Below are 17315 nucleotides of genomic sequence, written 5' to 3'. Positions count from 1 at the left end.
CCGGTCCGGTTTCGACCGGTTTGAGTGTATTTTTTGGTCGAAACCAGTTATCCAATTTGAGATTTTTAGAAATCGGAACCGGTTGAGATAAAACCGGTTCGGTTTCGACCGGCTCAACCGGTTTCGGTCCGGTTTATCCGATTTTCATTCATGGGCCATATTATTTGCTCAACACATCAAAAAATTCACAATTCAACCCATAAAATATCAACCAAAAATCTATAATTCAACTCCCTTTTTTTGGCCCAACAAAAAAAGGATCAATTTTGAGACCAATACATAAAAAAAAACCCATAAAAACATAATTAAGCCCATAAAAATAGTTTTTATATGATAAATATATTTATTAGACCAATATACACCACAAAATATCAACCAAAAATCCATAATTCAACCCCTCCCCTATGTTTTTATATATATATATATATATATGTATATATTATACATATATATAACCGGTCCGGTTTCAACCTGTTTTTAAAACACATAAACCGGATCGAAATTATTCAACCGATTTAAAAAATCCGGTCCAATCCGGTTTTTTCGGTTTCGATCGATTTTCCTGTTTCGAGTAACAGCCCTAGCTGCACGAATAACTCATATCATTGAGGTGGAACTTAAGGAACTTGGGGAAGCTTGGGATAATATTTGTGTTGTCCCTCCAAAACGACGTCGTTTTGGTTCAAGCACATCCATTCAATAGCACCCCGTTTGGGCTCCCTTTTTGCCTTTCACCCACCAAAACGAACAACGTTGTTTTGGCGGTAAAGAAAAAAAAAATCCTAATATTCCCCCCAATCCTTCTAAACGCTTCCATCTTCTCCCGCCAGAAACCTACTCCCTCCTAGGGCTGTAAATGAACTGAGCTGTGCGTGAACTGTTCGAGGCTCGACTCGGTAAAGGCTCGTTCGAGTTCGATTCGTCTACTAAATGAACCGAACCTGAACCTCAATTTTAGGCTCGTTTCATAAATGAGCCGAACATGAACGCAGCAGTATTCGGCTCGATTAGGCTCGCGAACTTGAAGTATATATGTATCATAGGGATTTTATATAGTTATATAGTAAAAATTTTAAAACTTGTACAAGTCCAAACGTTTACAATTACTAAAAATTTACTTATGTATATGTTTTTATCTTTTTATATGTATATGAACATATTTATGTACATAATGAAAATTTTATTTGCAGTTTTAGACCTGTATAAGAACATAAAAATATGATATTATTGAATCGTTAAGGCTCGTAAACAAGCTCGAGTTCGACCCAAACCTGGGCAAGCTCGGTTCGAGTTCGGCTCGTCATAATTTTCATTGAGTTCGGCTCGAGCTCGAGTTCGCTAAAAAACTTAACAAACGAATCTGAGTATTCTAATATTCGGCTCGTTTACAGCCCTACTCCCTCCTCACCCCTGCTGCTTCCATCAATCATCATCGACCCCAATTGCTTTTGATCGATTGACCACCGTCGGAATTTTCTGGTGGTCGCCGGAGTCTAAAAGGTGTCAAACCAACCCTTTAAATTTTTGTAACTCGTATTTATCTAAACAAAGCAACAGATTTGACCAATTTGTTTAATAATTCAATTTTCGGAAATCGAGAGTCTTAAGATAGTGTATGTTCGGATGAAGCCCTTCCCGGTTATTTTTTTTGGCTGATTTTCTGACGGCACCCTTAAAATCACGTTCTGATTACATTGAGCGGCTCGGATCATCAAAATTCGATCGGAAACTTGGAAGGATTTTTTTAAGTGTCTCCGGAACCGCCTTGATCGTTAACATATCAAAGTAACTTTTGTAGTTTAAAATGTTTTTGGAAATTTGGAGTGGTGAGAATAGAAACTAGAAAATAAAAGACTCGCAAACAAACCAATTGTTTTAGATAGTTTGAACAATTGTATCATATTAATCAAAGAAATTCAAGAAAATTAAATCTTGCCGATAAAAGAGATAATTTTATTTTATTTTATCCTGAAAGGGTTTTCCTTGTGGTTAATGCTTGGTATTTCGGGGTTTGCTTCCTATTTATAAGCTCTTAGGTTTGAAATCTCTCACGTGTTATCAATTTTTATAGGACCAGTCCATATGGAACTTTGTTTCGGCCTCACTAGTGAACTGGTGGATTTGTTCTTGAAAATTAGTCGAGATGTGCGTAAGTTGGTCCAACTCCAAACATATGATTTAAAAAATGTTATGGAGGGTGATTATTTTGGCTTAATAATCCGTGTGGATTATTATTTTCTCTATATTTATTTTTTTCCGTATTCATTAGTTTTTTATTTTTCTTTACAAATTACTAGTTTACCCTAATGAAAGAAATATAAAATGTAAAAAGATATGAATAAAATTGAACATTTTTTTGAACAAAAGATCAAAATAATTCAAAACCGATAGATTTTTGAATTGTTTTTGTCTTCAGTTATTTTTAGTTTTGATCATGATTTTTATTTTAAATTTCCTTATTGAGACGAATCAGTAATTTCTAAAAAATTGATACAAAATTAACAAACGCGAAAAGATACATATAGTAAATAGTGACTGAAAAAAAAATACTCTGTATTAAAAATATAAAAGAACCAAAATTAATTCGGATCCGGGTCATAGGAACTTGGAAAGAGGTTTAAAGCCATGACCATGACTAGATAGGGTTTTGTTTCCTTTTTTTCTCTCACAGCCATGGCAGAAGAAGCCGCGCCAACCGAAACCCCCGAAACCCTCACAACGACAGACCTCCAAACCCCTCCCACCCAAGACATGGACCTCGAACCTCCAACCACCGCCGCCGTAGCCGAGCAAACCCCCGCCAGCGGCGGCGAGGAGAACCCGAAGCGCGAGAGAGATGACGGCGGCGAGGAGGAGACCGGCGGCGGAAAGAAACCGAAGGTCGATGATGATAAGTCGGCGGAAGAAGAGCGGATGGAGGAAATGGGAGAGGAGAAGGAGAAGGAGAAGCAGGAGGAGGAGGAGGAGGGTAGGGTTGTTGGGCTTGGGCCGAAGAGTTTCGGGTCGGGTGTGGACATGTTTGGTTACTTTTTCAAGCTGCTTCATTACTGGCCCCCCAATCTCAATGTCAACAAGGTGATATATGGAAATGGTTTTTTGTACTAAATCTTATATAGCATGTGTCCCCTTGATCATGTTTTTTTTTTTTTTTTTTGCGTTTGATTATGATCATTACGCGGAGTAAAAAATTAGAACAATTGAATGCTAAATATGGTAAACATTGAATGCAAAATGTGGTAAGCCTTATCAAAGGTGATATATTGTGAGAGGATGACATGTCTCGTAAAGCAAAGCAGGATATAAGTACTTAAAATATAAGAATCTTAGTGGAACAGGGATTAGGCCCTCCGCCCTTGATTATGATTGCTTATGTTTGGTCGTGAAGGTAATTAGATTATCTCTGGGTTGATTATAATGGGAAAACCAAGATTTAAGAATGAATGAAGGAGAGCTTTATTAATGGGAGTATGTAAAATTTGAAAGTCACAAAGTAGAGTGGACAAGTTTGGGTAAAGAAAGGAGTCTCCCTTGGTTGGTGAAGAAATTGTGTAAAATTTCATTTGGGTGTGAGATTGGGTTAATGCGTTGGGAGAGATTTGAACTGAATTTTTACTCCAATTTAAGTTTGAGTCAAGGTTTACGTAAGGGATGGAGATGACCTAATGTACTTGATACGCAGAATATTGGAATGTGATTTCAAATATTAATAATTTGCGAGCAATTTCAGTGGTGCCTCATGCGCTTTTAGACTTATTTGAATATGATTTTGCACAAATGAGTCAACAGAGATTAGAAAGGAAGCTTTACTCCAATTTATGTTTGAGTCAAGTTTTAAGTAAGGGTTAGAGCCTTGAGATGCCCTCCTATACTTTGTAACAGAATATTGAGACGTGATTCAAACTTAAATCCTTGCAAGCAATTTCAGTGCTGGCTCATACTCTTTATCAACCAGGGTCCCACCATTGTCAGTAATCTGATATTGATTCTTTGGATTGTGTTTACAATTTGTTTGATTTGGAATATTTTCCTATGAACTCATTCTGCCAATTCACACATGTTTAATATGATTTATTCGTTATACGCTTGCATTTGTAAATAGGAAGTATGTGCCAATTTGGCTTGGAGACTGCATATATGTTTGGGAAAAAAAAAACAATGGTTGTACAGACTAGTGCTGCATATAATGCACATCTTGGTGAAGGCAACGTTCTTGGTGCATCATTATGGAGATATAAATTACAATTGCTAGACGTTGATATTTTCTTCAATTTGATTGTCATTGACATCTTATACGAAATGAAATTGAAAATCTTTCGCGTTTTATCCTGCAATTTTCTGATAGAAATTGTGTAGCCTTGACAGCTTATTGGATTCTTGTCCAAGTTTGTGGTTGTTGGACTTTTCTTACATACCATTTAGGTTGGGGGATCACAAGATTGGAGTGATATAATTGAACACTATCATGTTTTCTAAAATCAAATTGGAGTTTACGCGTTTGGATTTTGTAAATAGTCGCCTTATGGGAAACTAACTTCTGTGATCTTCTCTTTGATCGCTTTATCAGAGTTCTTGATTTTAAGTATGATAATCTTACTCTGTCCATTCCTTTGGAAGCTTTAGAATTTGAGATAGTCTTTGGTAACCAGGAAATTGACGATGCAAATCAGTGCAGTAAGCTCTACTTCTGTAAGTTGTATTGCTTGCAAGATTATGTATTTATGTGGATGTTTGCGGATCAGAGGAATCTATCCTTGGTTGCTGGCTTGGTGGCTTTTGTGACTTTTGCAATCCTGTATTAGATTTTTTCTCTAATTTATTGGATTCTCATATTTAAATACTTAGCGAAGCTTAATTGCACGGTTAGTTCTATTTTTTTTTTTGGGCACAATTTGGCGGTTCAGGATGCTCAACTTTCTACTTGAACTTTGTTTTCCACATTTGGTGCTTGCAGTATGAGCACACAGTGTTGCTAGAATTGCTCAAAAAGGGTCATCTGGAGCCGGAGAAAAAGATTGGCGAAGGGATCTTTGCTTTCCAAGTCCGTTACCATCCACAGTGGAAAAGCCGCTGCTTCTTCCTCGTAAGGAATGATGAAACTGTTGATGATTTCAGCTTCAGGAAGTGCGTGGATCACATTCTTCCCTTGCCAGAAAACATGCAAATTAAATCTGATGTCAACAAGGCATTGGGAGGTGGCGGTAGAGGCCACGGAGGAAGGGGTGGTGGAGGAAGAGGAGGTGGGCATGGCCGTGGCCGAGGAGGCCGTGGAAGGGGGGGCAGGTCAAGAAACTGAGGTGTTGTCCCTGTTCTAGCTGCGATGGACTTGGATTTTTGAGTTTTATCTGATGTCTGGAAGAATGAACAATACCTTGTGTAATTGTTCTACTTTATCTATCCAAACTTCTTCTTTATCCAATTTTGACTATTAATGGCTTGTGTTTTTGAAGTTATTGGAAGGAATGAATGTGGCTTTGTCATTGCTTACAACAGGTTTCTGGTTCTGGGAGGACTCAAAAAAATTATTAAGTGCTCTTGGAGCATTGGCATGTGGTGCTTAAGGGAGCTTCTCCTTCACACATCGACATGGTGGCATTACAAATTATATTAATGTGTGGTGAGGAAGGGCTTTGGAACGCCCCGTGGCGGTGCTCTAACAACACTTAACAATCGCTTGGGGAGACTCTTGTATTGCGTTTCAGGATAGACGACTCAAAATTGGGTCCTATCTTGGATTGTTTTCTGGGATTCGGAAAACCAAACTGATGAAATAAAAAATACTGCAGTTAGTCTGCCAAATACAGAATTTTTGGAGTATTTTGAATATATAACGATATCAAACATGCTTCCCTCCCTCCCTCCCTCCAGGTAATGACGGAAATAATCAACGTTGAAGAGCTATAAATAAGAGCAAAACAGACGGGATTGTGACACCCGTGGTAAACAATTTCTTGGGGGAAATAAAGGACTACTCCTACTGGAAGAGCTAAATAAGAGCAAGAATTATGAACAGGAGAATGACTTCCTAACCCAAACCTATTGAGCTCAGTTCTCCTTTTCTTAAGTTGGTTGCGATTTATGACTCAACTTCATGTCAATAATCATATACTACTAGTAATCTTTTTTTGACAACTCAGGTGTCCGGGTCAGTTTACACATACCTCGACTAATTTTGGGGACCAATCTTGCCGTCCACTTGTGGGGTCCCAACTATAGTGAAAAACAAAGTTTTGTATGAACTGATTCCGAAAGAGTTAATGGTACATGAGAGATTTTGAAGAGAGCAAACCCCTAACTCTTAGGCCTTAACCACTAGACTTGACCAACCTCTTGGGTGGGATGGGTAATCTGTACGCACCTATAGATCTACTTTAAACTTGAAACTAGGATTGTAACCTCCTCTCTATTTATTATCGAGATAAGAACTACTCTCTCCGTCCCTTTTTAAATGTCTTGCTTCGTAATTTCAATTTATTAAAAAGACATCATTATTACATCTTTAACATCAACTTTTACCTCCACTTTCTCTCTTTACCCTCTATGAAAATATCATAATTACATTTTTACTCACTAACTTTTTAAAATGGCATATACTTTTACGGGCAAAATGGAAAATTCACCAACTTTTACCGACTAATTTTACAAAATGGACACTTATTAAGGGATAACCCAAAATAGAATACTGGACTCTAAAAAAGGGACAGAGGGAGTAGTAATGAAATATTATCACCACTCATTTGCAATATTGGGGCGGGGAGAAATAAATTTTGGCGACGTTAACACTAAGCTATTTAGTGACAATCAATCTGCAGCATGTTTTCATTGTAACCCCTTTCAAGATTAACTAAGCTCTAAATACTGAAGGAATGAATGAATGAACAAATGAATGCAATGTTATAATTTACTCCATTTCCTCCACCTACGAAAATGATTGGTACAAATGTTGGACTTGGACATATAGAATGCAACTAAGAAAGGTAATACGAGATAATTTCCGGTAGGCAATAACTTAAGGATCATTTGTTGTTAAAAAATGTCAAGTTGTTTTCACTAACCAATAAGTTATACGATGAGATGCAAAACTTGTTACTTAGTGTAAATAACATGCTAAAATATCGTAACTTGTTGCCTAGAATTGTTAGTGGAAACATGGCCACAATTATGCATCTTAACTCTTCCGCGCGTCTCATATTGATTGTCCAGTAATTTATTTTAGTGAACCCAAAATACATGTCCTTTTTGAAAAGTAATACAGTACTGTATATGATGAAGAGAATAACAGGTAACATTGGAAAACAAATCAAACGTTTTTAGAAGACATGTATTAGTTCAGTTGCATTTCTTCATCAAAAGTTAAATTTCTCGTACATGGCAGCAAGGTATATGGAACAGATCATGATAGAGTATTTCGTTGTCCTATTCCGTCAGTGCATCCAAGCTTTTTTTCTCATTGACATCCTTCTCCCTCTTTTTTTGGTAGAACAGAGTATCACTTGACCAACCCCTTGGGGTTGACATCGTGTTCATGCCTAGCTACCATGTCAATGGAGACCAATCGTGTTCTTGGCGGTGTATCTCTTAGGACTTTCTGAAATCTCATCATCATGATATGCAACGTTTAGTATAAAAGCTCGGGAAAAATTTAAAATACCTCCCAAACTTTATGTTCAATTTCAATTCCCAAACTTTTAAAAAAATCAATTTTACTCCTAACGTTATTTTCCGTTAATCAAAACGTTCTCTTCCGTCCGAATGACTAACGGATTCCGTTAAAGGCTCCGTTAAATAGTGTCCGGATCGAATTTCAATGATCCGAGCCGCTCAGTGTGTTTAGAATGTGATTTTAAGAGTGCTTGCAAAAAATGATTGGGAAGGGCTTCATCCGAACAAGTTTTTATTGAACAATTCAATAAAAAATTGCTCAAATCAAGTCATTTCCGGTCATTTTTTTGGCTGATTTCTTTAGGGTACCCTTAAAATCACATTTTGAACACATTGAGCGGATCGGATCATCGAAATTCGATCAGGAAAGGGGAGGTGCAGACCAAAGCAAAATCTGGGCGCCCTAACTTGAACAAAATCTAGATCGGTCCGCACCTCCGGTCCCCTTTCCCGATCGAATTTCGATAATCTGAACCGTTCAATGTGTTCAGAACGTGATTTTAAGGATACCAACGAGAAATTAGCAAAAAAATACCAGGAATAGCTTGATTTGAGTAGTTTTTTATTGAACTATTCAATAAAAAACTGTTCGGATGAAGCTTTTCCCGGTCATTTTTTTTGTTGATTTCTCCCGGGCACCCTTAAAATCACGTTCTGAACACATTGAGCAGCTCGGATCATCGAAATTAGATCGGGACGCTATTTAATGGAGCCTTTAACAGAATCCGTTAGTCATTCAGACGGAAGTGGGCGTTTTGATTAACATAAGATAATGTTGGGAGTAAAATTGATTTTTTTAAAAGTTTGGGAGTCTAATTAAAATTGAGCGTAAAGTTTGGGGGGGTATTTTGAATATTTTCCATGAAGCTCACTCATCAAATTAGTTGAACAAGGATTACGTTACCAATAAAACTATGGGTACACCATTTAGCGACACCGCCCATTTAGGGATTTTACAAATGATCGGAGCAGTTCCATTTTCCAAAACATGTTTTCAAGCATCCCTATAAAAAATAAGCTCCGTCAGGTATCCGTAAATACTTGATTAATTTTACGCCCAATTTACTGACATAAAAGGTGGAGTAGAATCGATCGAGCTTAATTACCAAAATTTAATGGAGCTGATTTTTCATTTACAAAAATGCTTAAAAAATATTTTTAAAAAATTAAACGGATCCGATCATTGGTATAGAACCTCTAAGTGGGTTTCATAGGAAATGATGTACACCAAATGGTGTAGCCATAGCAGGGCTAGCTCGTTGGTTACCGTGTATAATATCGATGATACTTGGAAAATACAAGAACTACATCCGCTAGTAGAAAAGTTTACAATCATGATTAGCCTAGCTTAGCTAGCTCTATCTATATATAGGAGGATGTGAGTTAGCTAATTAACCAGCATAATTAATGATCGCAAATTTGTGTAACGATCGATGAAGCACTTTTGGGCAGTATAAACAGAAAGCTACAATGTACAAGTGGCACACATGCAAAATTTGTAGTAGTAGACAAAAATAGAAAATTGTACCTAACTAGTACTATTTGATATTCAATCATTTTCTAGAAAAGCATGCATGAGTACAGTACTAATTACTAGTAAAATGATTCAAATGATCTCTTTCTTCTCTTCTAATTAATTAAGTAGTATCAAATTATATTAATTAAGCTAACCACCAATAATGACTCAAATTGTTATTCGCTAGCTAGCTAGCCATACCATAGGAGTACTAGTTTTTCGCGTTTTTTTGTTGCTGTAAATTTAATAGTACTACTATTAGGAGTTTTCTGATTGCATTAATTAATATCCTGTCTATTGGCACTGAAAAAGGAGAATGAAAAAAAAAAATTGACAGCTAGCAAAACAATATTCAATCTAACAGTTGGTTTAGATCGATATATATGGACTTGATCATAAATTTAACTGCGCTCTCTTCAAAAAAATAAAAATAAAAATTTAACTGCGCTAATATCTAAGGAACAAAAATTCCCAATGATATTTAAGCTCTCCAACGGCAACTATGGCGGCATTGGCAGCGGATTCGGGGGTGATCCTTTAGCCTGCGACGAGAATGAGTTTCAATTAGGTACAGATCTAGTTATTCCATCCTCCTAATTCACGTATGTGTCTGATGGGTGCGGCCTCATTGCTGATTCTTGAGTAGATTCGCATCAAAACAACCTAAAACTAATATTAGAGTAATGCTACGTATGCAGATATCTATATACAAAACCAGATCAAATGCTTACGAAGTCATTCGATGCATGTGGACCGCAAAATACAATAAATCAGTAAAACGACAATTCATGAATTGCAAGACAATAGCCGAGCAAAAAAAATGAATTGCAAGACAATAGTACTCCTAGTTAGGACTTCAGAAGTAGATTCACCTGATCCTCTCTGTGTTTAAAAACAAACAAACACAGTATTCAATGAAAATTGAAGGGTGCATGAGTTGGCCGTTTTCATCCACGAGACGGCGCACGATCTACTACCCTACTAATTACTACTAATTATTACCCCTAATTACATGCTCGATCATATACACATACATATATAGCTATCTCTCTCTCCCATATAAATTGCCCAATCGTCTTCTCTTCTCTCCCCCATGCATATCCTGAAACTCTCTCTCTCTCTGTTTGTGATTGGCTACGCATCCATTAGTACTGGAAATCAGAAAACCAAACACTGATCTCTCTCTCTCTCTCTCTCTCTCCTAAGGAATGTTAGAGAATATAGGGATATGAAGTTATGTCAAACAAGGAAGAAGAAGGAGCTTTCACCTTTCCCACCACCCAAATCCCTCCACTCGACTATGGGTAATATATATACTGTGCAATTTGTGTTTAGTTTATGTATGATTGATTCCACAGTCTTCCACCATTTTCTTTTAGTATATTGCCTCTTGTAAAAAAAATAAATAAACCATTGTCTTTTATTTACGTTTAGTCTATTTGGAGAAACACTAAACACGGTGGAAATTGGACGACCAACTCATACTTATTGTTAGTTATTTTCTTCGATTTTTAGGATTCCTATAATGTTTTTCACAAAAAGAAAAAAAGATTCATCTCGTTGAAAGGAATTGAAAAAAATGGGACAAAGTGCTATTTTAAATTCAAGTTGCATAATAAACCAAAAAAGTAAACGCAAAATTCGCCAAAGTTCAGAAAAGATTCAAAAGAAGTAAAATAAGAAGAAAAAAAATAGGCCAAAAGGGGCCCAGGACATTTTTTTAATTTTACTTTCTTGTTTTCACCTTTCCAAGCCAACTCAGATCCACAAGGTAATATGCACAAGGTTAGTGTTTACATATATATATAATCCCATGTCTTTTTTGCCATTCTCGTTTTAATTTGTACATATTATTGGAGAACCGTACCAGAAAAACTATTTTGAATATTTACTTAATTACTTTCTTGTTTGATTTTTTGGATTGGAAATGTCACTTTGTTGTTTTAATAATTTTAGAAGTTGGTTTTCTTCATTCGAGTGGCATTATGATGTTCCAACACAAGAGACTGCGTTTGACGCTTTGCCTTTGATGGGGAACTTCCCAATTGACCCTCTCTATTCCTCATTGGATAATGTGCCAAGTCCTACTGCAATTCAAGGTGAGCACTACTGTATAATTAAAACGCTGCATAAATATATTAGAAATTTCACTGATCTGTTGTACTCCACTACTAGTATCTTAGTATTTTCTTTTTCTGTTTAATTAACCGGTTGCAATCGATCGGGCACATTGATTTAATTTCACAGCGGTTGCAGAAGACGTTTTGTTGTATGGTTATGGAAATGGGTTTGGGGTGTGGAATGATCATCATGAAATGAGTAGTAGTGCAGCTGGGCTGGAGGCTGAGAACCAACAACCGTTACTGTTGTGTGATCATGATCATAACGATGATATTGTTGTGAAAGATGATAAGAAGAAGAATGTTAGTAGTAATAGTAATAGTAATAATAATAAAAGTAGTAGTAGCAACGTGGGGGGTTCAAAGGCATTGTCAAGAAAGACAATATCGGAGTATTTCTACATGCCAATAACACAAGCAGCTAAGGAACTCAACGTTGGGCTTACCCTCTTGAAGAAACGTTGTAGGGAATTGGGTATTCGGAGGTGGCCTCATAGGAAGCTCATGAGCCTCCAAACCCTAATCAACAATGTCCAGGTACCCCCCATCTCTCTCTCTCTCTCTCTCTCTCTCGGTGTTTGTGATTAGTGGAGTATTTCAATAAGAAGTCGTAATACATCACTTTGTGCTTGCAAACAGTGGCGGACGTATAATTTATACCTAGCTAGCGGAGGCCCCAATCACATGTATTTTTACACTAATGTCAAAAAAATATAGTCTATAATATAAATATTAATTGCTACTTACTAAATTTGAGAAGAAGACGAGAATCTGTACATATACGTTACTGCATCTAGTTTTATAACAACCAACGAAAAATTGTCAATAACTTGAAATTTTAGGGGCTTTTTTACACATTTATAGAAACTTTATCAACTTTTTGTTTACTCGAGAGACTTGCAGGGGCCGATCTTATAAAATTTTTTCAAATTCACCTAAAAATATAGTATAATTAGTGGGACAATTGGAAGGTGTGCAGGGACCCAGATCCCCGCTTGCACCCCCTTAGTCCGCCCCTACTTGCAAAAACGCAAGTTTAACCAAAAATATCAAAAATTGTAACGAATAGAAAAATAACTTGCTATATGGAGGTATAATTTTTGGCCCCACAAACCAAAACCTGGCTCCGCACTTGCACCTACAAAGCGCAATGGTTTTTCCCGCATGTGTTCGATCTTGTTAGCATTGTTTGCATGTATAATCTACAGGAAATGGGTAAGAAGGACGGAGAAGAGGGAGAGGGAAGTTTAAGGGTGGCAATAGAGATACTAGAGAAAGAGAAGAAGTTGATGGAGGAGGCACCCGATGCACAACTTGAGGACAAGACAAAGAGGCTGAGGCAAGCTTGTTTCAAGGCTAACTACAAGAAAAGGAAGCTCATGGCCGGATCGAATACGAATGTAATGGCGTCCAGTACTACTTATAATTATTCTTCTAGCACTGCTAGCAGCAATAATCCCCTAAGTATGGATGCAGCTGCTGCTGTTGCAGCTGATTTTGGAACTAGGCATGGTGAGGAGGAGGAAGAAGAAGAGATGAAGACCCTTTACATTGACTATTATTCTTCTTCTGATGTAATTTTCTGAGGTTTAGGGTTGTAGAAAGTTAGAAATCAGTGCCCTAGCTAGATTGCGTTGAGATATAATGGGTTTTACATTTGGAGCTAGCCTTTTACTTTTTTTGCTCGGCTATATTTGGAGCCTTTTATGAGGACCTCTAAGACTAGTTGGGTATAACTAAATGTCTAGCTAAGTATAAATATATTCACCATGAATTGCTTCGAAGGTATAAATATGATAGTAGTATTTTGTTTCCACACGAGTGTAGAGCCAACACTTCCACACTCATGTGAGGTTCATGGCGGCTCCGTGATTTCAGTTCATCGGTGACAAAATCGTGCAGAATTTTTTTGCAATGCAAACTCTATCTTCGATATAGATTTTTATTTGATTCAAAATAAATTAAGGCTGATTAGTTTTTGTTTTTTTTTTGTCATATACTATCTATTTAATCACAAATTTAAGTTGATTTTCACTTACATTGGTTATATATACACGAATGATCCAGTGCAACAATAATAAAGAAAAATATAGTAAGAAATACAAAACTTTAATTTAGTGTAACTTTTAACCCAATGGGTTTACTTGAACCCCCTCAAACACTTGTAGAGCCGCTCATGCTTACGTTATATGATCGAATCAAAGATTTAGATGTATATATGTACACATAAGGGAAAAAAAAGATATTTGTTACTCACATGAAAAAAAGAATAGTACTCTACCTGTTACCTTTTTTTATTTTTTTATTTTTGTATTGCTTTAAGTTATAGGTTCTCAAATAGTCAAATTTATTTGGGATAGGTTTATTTTGTATTCTTAGGTGTAATATTTTGTATCAAAATTTAGTTAAACTTTTATATTTTAACCTTGTACAGAGAACAATACTAAAAAAAACTTATATTAAAAAAAAATACTAAATTTTTTAAAGCATTTTTTTTGAACTCAGAGGGCGAAGGCTCGTTTTTAGCCAGAACCTCCTTTTCCACCTCGAGTTGGCCCATTCGGACAAATAAGCCACAGCGGCTTATTTTTTGTTCTTATTCAATTTTTTTTCGTATCACTTAACTTATCATCAATTTTTTGGAGATTATTGCATCCTCATGACAAGAGGAATCTAAAAAGTAAAAAATTTTGATCGAAATCCAATTTTTTTTGAATAAAAACGAAAAAATTAACTTATTGGCTTATTTTTTGTTTTTATTCAAAAAAATTAAATTTTGATCGAAATTTTTTACTTTTTAAATTCCTATCATTATGACAAAGCAATAATACCTAAAAGATTGACGAGAAATTAATAAATGCAATTTTTTTTTAATAAAAACAAAAAATTGACGAAAAATTAAAAAATGATGAACCTTGCCTCAGGGCATTGGAGTATCTTCTTCACCAAAACTCATTCCTCGTATGAACACATTCGACTGACTGTCACAACCTCCATATCCACAAACAATTTACCAAAGTGCGTCAATGAGAGCAATTTCCCTCATTATTCCCTTCAACCCCTCACCTTTCTCCAACATCAATTCTTTCCTCCACATCTCTCCGCTCTTCGCCTCATCTTCTCCCTCCCTCTTCCACACTGAAAACCCATTGACTTCACTTCTAAAATCATGCTCGAAAAACACCCATTTGGTCCAAATCCACGCCCACCTCCTCCGTACATCTCTCCTCCGAGACCCCTCCCTCTCTCTCCAATTCCTCTTCCGTGTCTCTCTCCAAAACCTTTCCTACTCCCGCGTATTTTTCTCCCAAATTCCCAAACCCAATATCTCTCATTACAATGCCATGATCAGAGCTTATTCACTTAACGAAACTTTCTCAGAGGAAGGCTTCAATCTGTACCGCGAAATGCGGCGTAAAGGTATAACCCCTGACCCATTATCTTTTTCCTTCGTTACAAAGTGTTGTGTTAAAGGATCCTCGGTTTTGGAGGGTTTGCAAGTTCACGCTAGGGTTTTGAGAGATGGGCACCGATCGGATAGCCGTTTGTTGACTACGGTTATGGACTTTTATTCGAGTGTCAAGAGGTTTGATGATGCTTGTAAGGTGTTTGATGAAATGTCTCACAGAGATACTGTTGCGTGGAACGTTTTGATTTCTTGTTACATTCGTAATGGTCGAACCGGCGATGCTCTGGTTGTGTTTGATATGATGGAGAGCGGGCATTCGGGCTGTCAACCCGATGATGTTACTTGCTTGCTTGTACTTCAAGCTTGTACCAACTTGGGTGCATTGGAATTTGGCGAGCGCGTTCGTCGTTATATTCAAGAACATGGGTATGGACATCTTAGAAACTTGTGCAATGCACTTATAGCCATGTATTCGCGGTGTGGATGTGTGGGTAAGGCGTATCAGCTGTTTAAAGGCATGCCTAATAGAGACGTGGTTTCTTGGACCGCAATGATATCGGGTTTAGCGAGTCATGGACATGGGAGAGAAGCTATTGATGCTTTTAGGGAGATGCTGAGGATGGGTGTTGTCCCCGATGAGCAGACTTTTACTGGGGTTCTTTCAGCTTGCAGCCATTCTGGGCTAGTCGATGAAGGATGGACGTTTTTCGATCATATGAGTAAAGAGTTTGGTATAATGCCTAATATTCACCATTATGGATGCATGGTTGACCTCTTGGGTCGTGTTGGTTTGCTTGATCAGGCATATCAGCTTATACTTTCGATGAGTTTTAGTCCAGATCCTACAATGTGGAGGACTTTGCTAGGAGCTTGTAGGATTCATGGTCATGTTGCACTTGGAGAACGTGTTGTTGAGCATTTGATTGAGCTCAAAGCTCAAGAAGCAGGGGATTATGTTCTATTGTTGAATATTTACTCTTCGGTTGGCAATTGGGAGAAGGTTATAGAGGTAAGGAAATGGATGAAGGAGAAAGGAATCCAAACCACACCGGGCTGTAGTACAATGGAAGTGAAAGGAGAAGTACATGAGTTTGTGGTCGATGATTTGTCACATCCAAGAAAGAAAGCGATTTACGAGATGCTGGATGAGATTGGAAAGCAACTGAAAATTGCTGGTTATGTTGCTGAGGTAACTTCAGAGTTGCATAATTCCGGTGCAGAAGAAAAGGCAAATAGACTCTCTTATCACAGTGAGAAGTTGGCCATGGCTTTTGGCATTCTTGCGACTCCTCCTGGTACAACTATAAGAGTGGCTAAGAATCTCAGAACCTGTGTTGATTGCCACAATTTTGCAAAAATGCTTTCTGGGGTTTATAACCGAGAGATCATCATTAGGGATCGCAACCGGTTTCATTGTTTCCGAGAAGGTCAATGCTCTTGCAATGACTATTGGTAGGGGTAATCAAGTTTAAAGACAATTCCGTGTAATAAGGATTCGGTGTACTCTTCTTACCCAATTCTTTGTCAGTTGGAGACTTCCCCGTTTTCTGTCAACCAGGGCAGTTGAATTTTTGTTTCTATAGATGGAGTCTTCTTAGATTTGAGAAATGACTTGCTTTTGGGGGAAAAGTACCTCAGGCCACTAATATAGGTGCTGAAGACGCTATGGAAGGAAACATGTTGAAGGAACTTGGCAAGACGTTTCCCTCCAATGGATCTTATGGACGATTATCAGAGACAAAAGTCAATACATACAGTCTCAATCTCCACTTCATGAGAAAATAAGTATATGTGGCTGACACAAATAGCGAGTGGATTTTTTAGGAGTTTGTAGGTTCAAAAAGTGGAGCTGTATCATCGGTGGAACACCTGGTTACCTTTGAAATCAAGTGCAAATTGCGAAGTGTTTATCTATTCTGGAGAAGACCCCTCGAGGAGAAGCCTCAAAGTCCTTTTGACTCCCTAAGTCCTGGCTCTTGGATCTTTGAACTCGTAACGGACCATCTGGTTTTGCAGGCCCTCATTTATTTTAGTTATGCAAGTTCAATCCTATTATCTGCCTCATTTGTCCAACAAATAGTCGTAAATTGTTCAACCAGGCACTGTTGGCAAACATGGGATGACCGTGTTTAAGTTGTGGGATTAGTTTGAGATATTGTTCACATGCCAAAAGGAATAAGTAGAGAAATAAACAGAGAAGCTACAATCCTTTGATCTCTTAAGCACAGCGGATTAGATCCAACATGCCTGTTAACGATTATCACACATTCTGTACCAGACATTCTGGTACACATTGAAGGGGTAGTATTTTGAACTATGAACTTGTGCACATAGTTGTTACTTGTTAGTTACATAACTGGAACCAGCATCTCCCGGGCTAATTACTTTTGACGGTGATAGAAATTCTCCAGTTCCAAATCTTTTTTGGCAAGGGGACGGTTGCACCTGACCCCATCTCGAATTCACCGCATTCTGTTAGGCTATGTGTACCTTTTCGACCTAGCAAGTAAAATCTGGAGCATTTGACTGCTTGCTCCCCAAAGTAGTGCTGCTTTATGGGTACTGAGGGCAGAGACAGTAAAAGAGAGACAAGAAATCTGTGTATGTGCTT

The 17315-nt window shown here is 37.4% G+C and overlaps 3 protein-coding genes across 3 annotated transcripts; all 3 read left to right on the top strand.

Moving 5' to 3' along the window:
• The first annotated feature begins 2583 nt into the window (after positions 1–2583).
• LOC131336292 (protein EMBRYO DEFECTIVE 514) lies at positions 2584–5416 on the top strand. Its single transcript, XM_058372077.1, has 2 exons — positions 2584–3075; positions 4952–5416. The coding sequence occupies exons 1-2, from the start codon at positions 2674–2676 to the stop codon at positions 5291–5293; spliced, it is 744 nt and encodes a 247-aa protein (XP_058228060.1). The 5' UTR covers positions 2584–2673; the 3' UTR covers positions 5294–5416.
• Positions 5417–5428: 12 nt separating this feature from the next.
• LOC131298695 (protein RKD2-like) lies at positions 5429–12923 on the top strand. Its single transcript, XM_058324172.1, has 4 exons — positions 5429–5490; positions 11132–11274; positions 11423–11832; positions 12504–12923. Exons 1-4 carry the CDS (start codon positions 5429–5431, stop codon positions 12879–12881), a joined length of 993 nt encoding a protein of 330 aa, XP_058180155.1. The 3' UTR covers positions 12882–12923.
• Positions 12924–14206: 1283 nt separating this feature from the next.
• LOC131336291 (pentatricopeptide repeat-containing protein At3g47530) lies at positions 14207–17021 on the top strand. Its single transcript, XM_058372076.1, has one exon. The coding sequence runs from the start codon at positions 14322–14324 to the stop codon at positions 16158–16160; it is 1839 nt and encodes a 612-aa protein (XP_058228059.1). The 5' UTR covers positions 14207–14321; the 3' UTR covers positions 16161–17021.
• The last annotated feature ends 294 nt before the right edge of the window (positions 17022–17315 follow it).

The sequence above is a fragment of the Rhododendron vialii genome, chromosome 8a, assembly GCF_030253575.1.
Source record: "Rhododendron vialii isolate Sample 1 chromosome 8a, ASM3025357v1".
NCBI lineage: Eukaryota > Viridiplantae > Streptophyta > Magnoliopsida > Ericales > Ericaceae > Rhododendron > Rhododendron vialii.
This window is presented reverse-complemented; position numbering and strand designations above follow the sequence as displayed.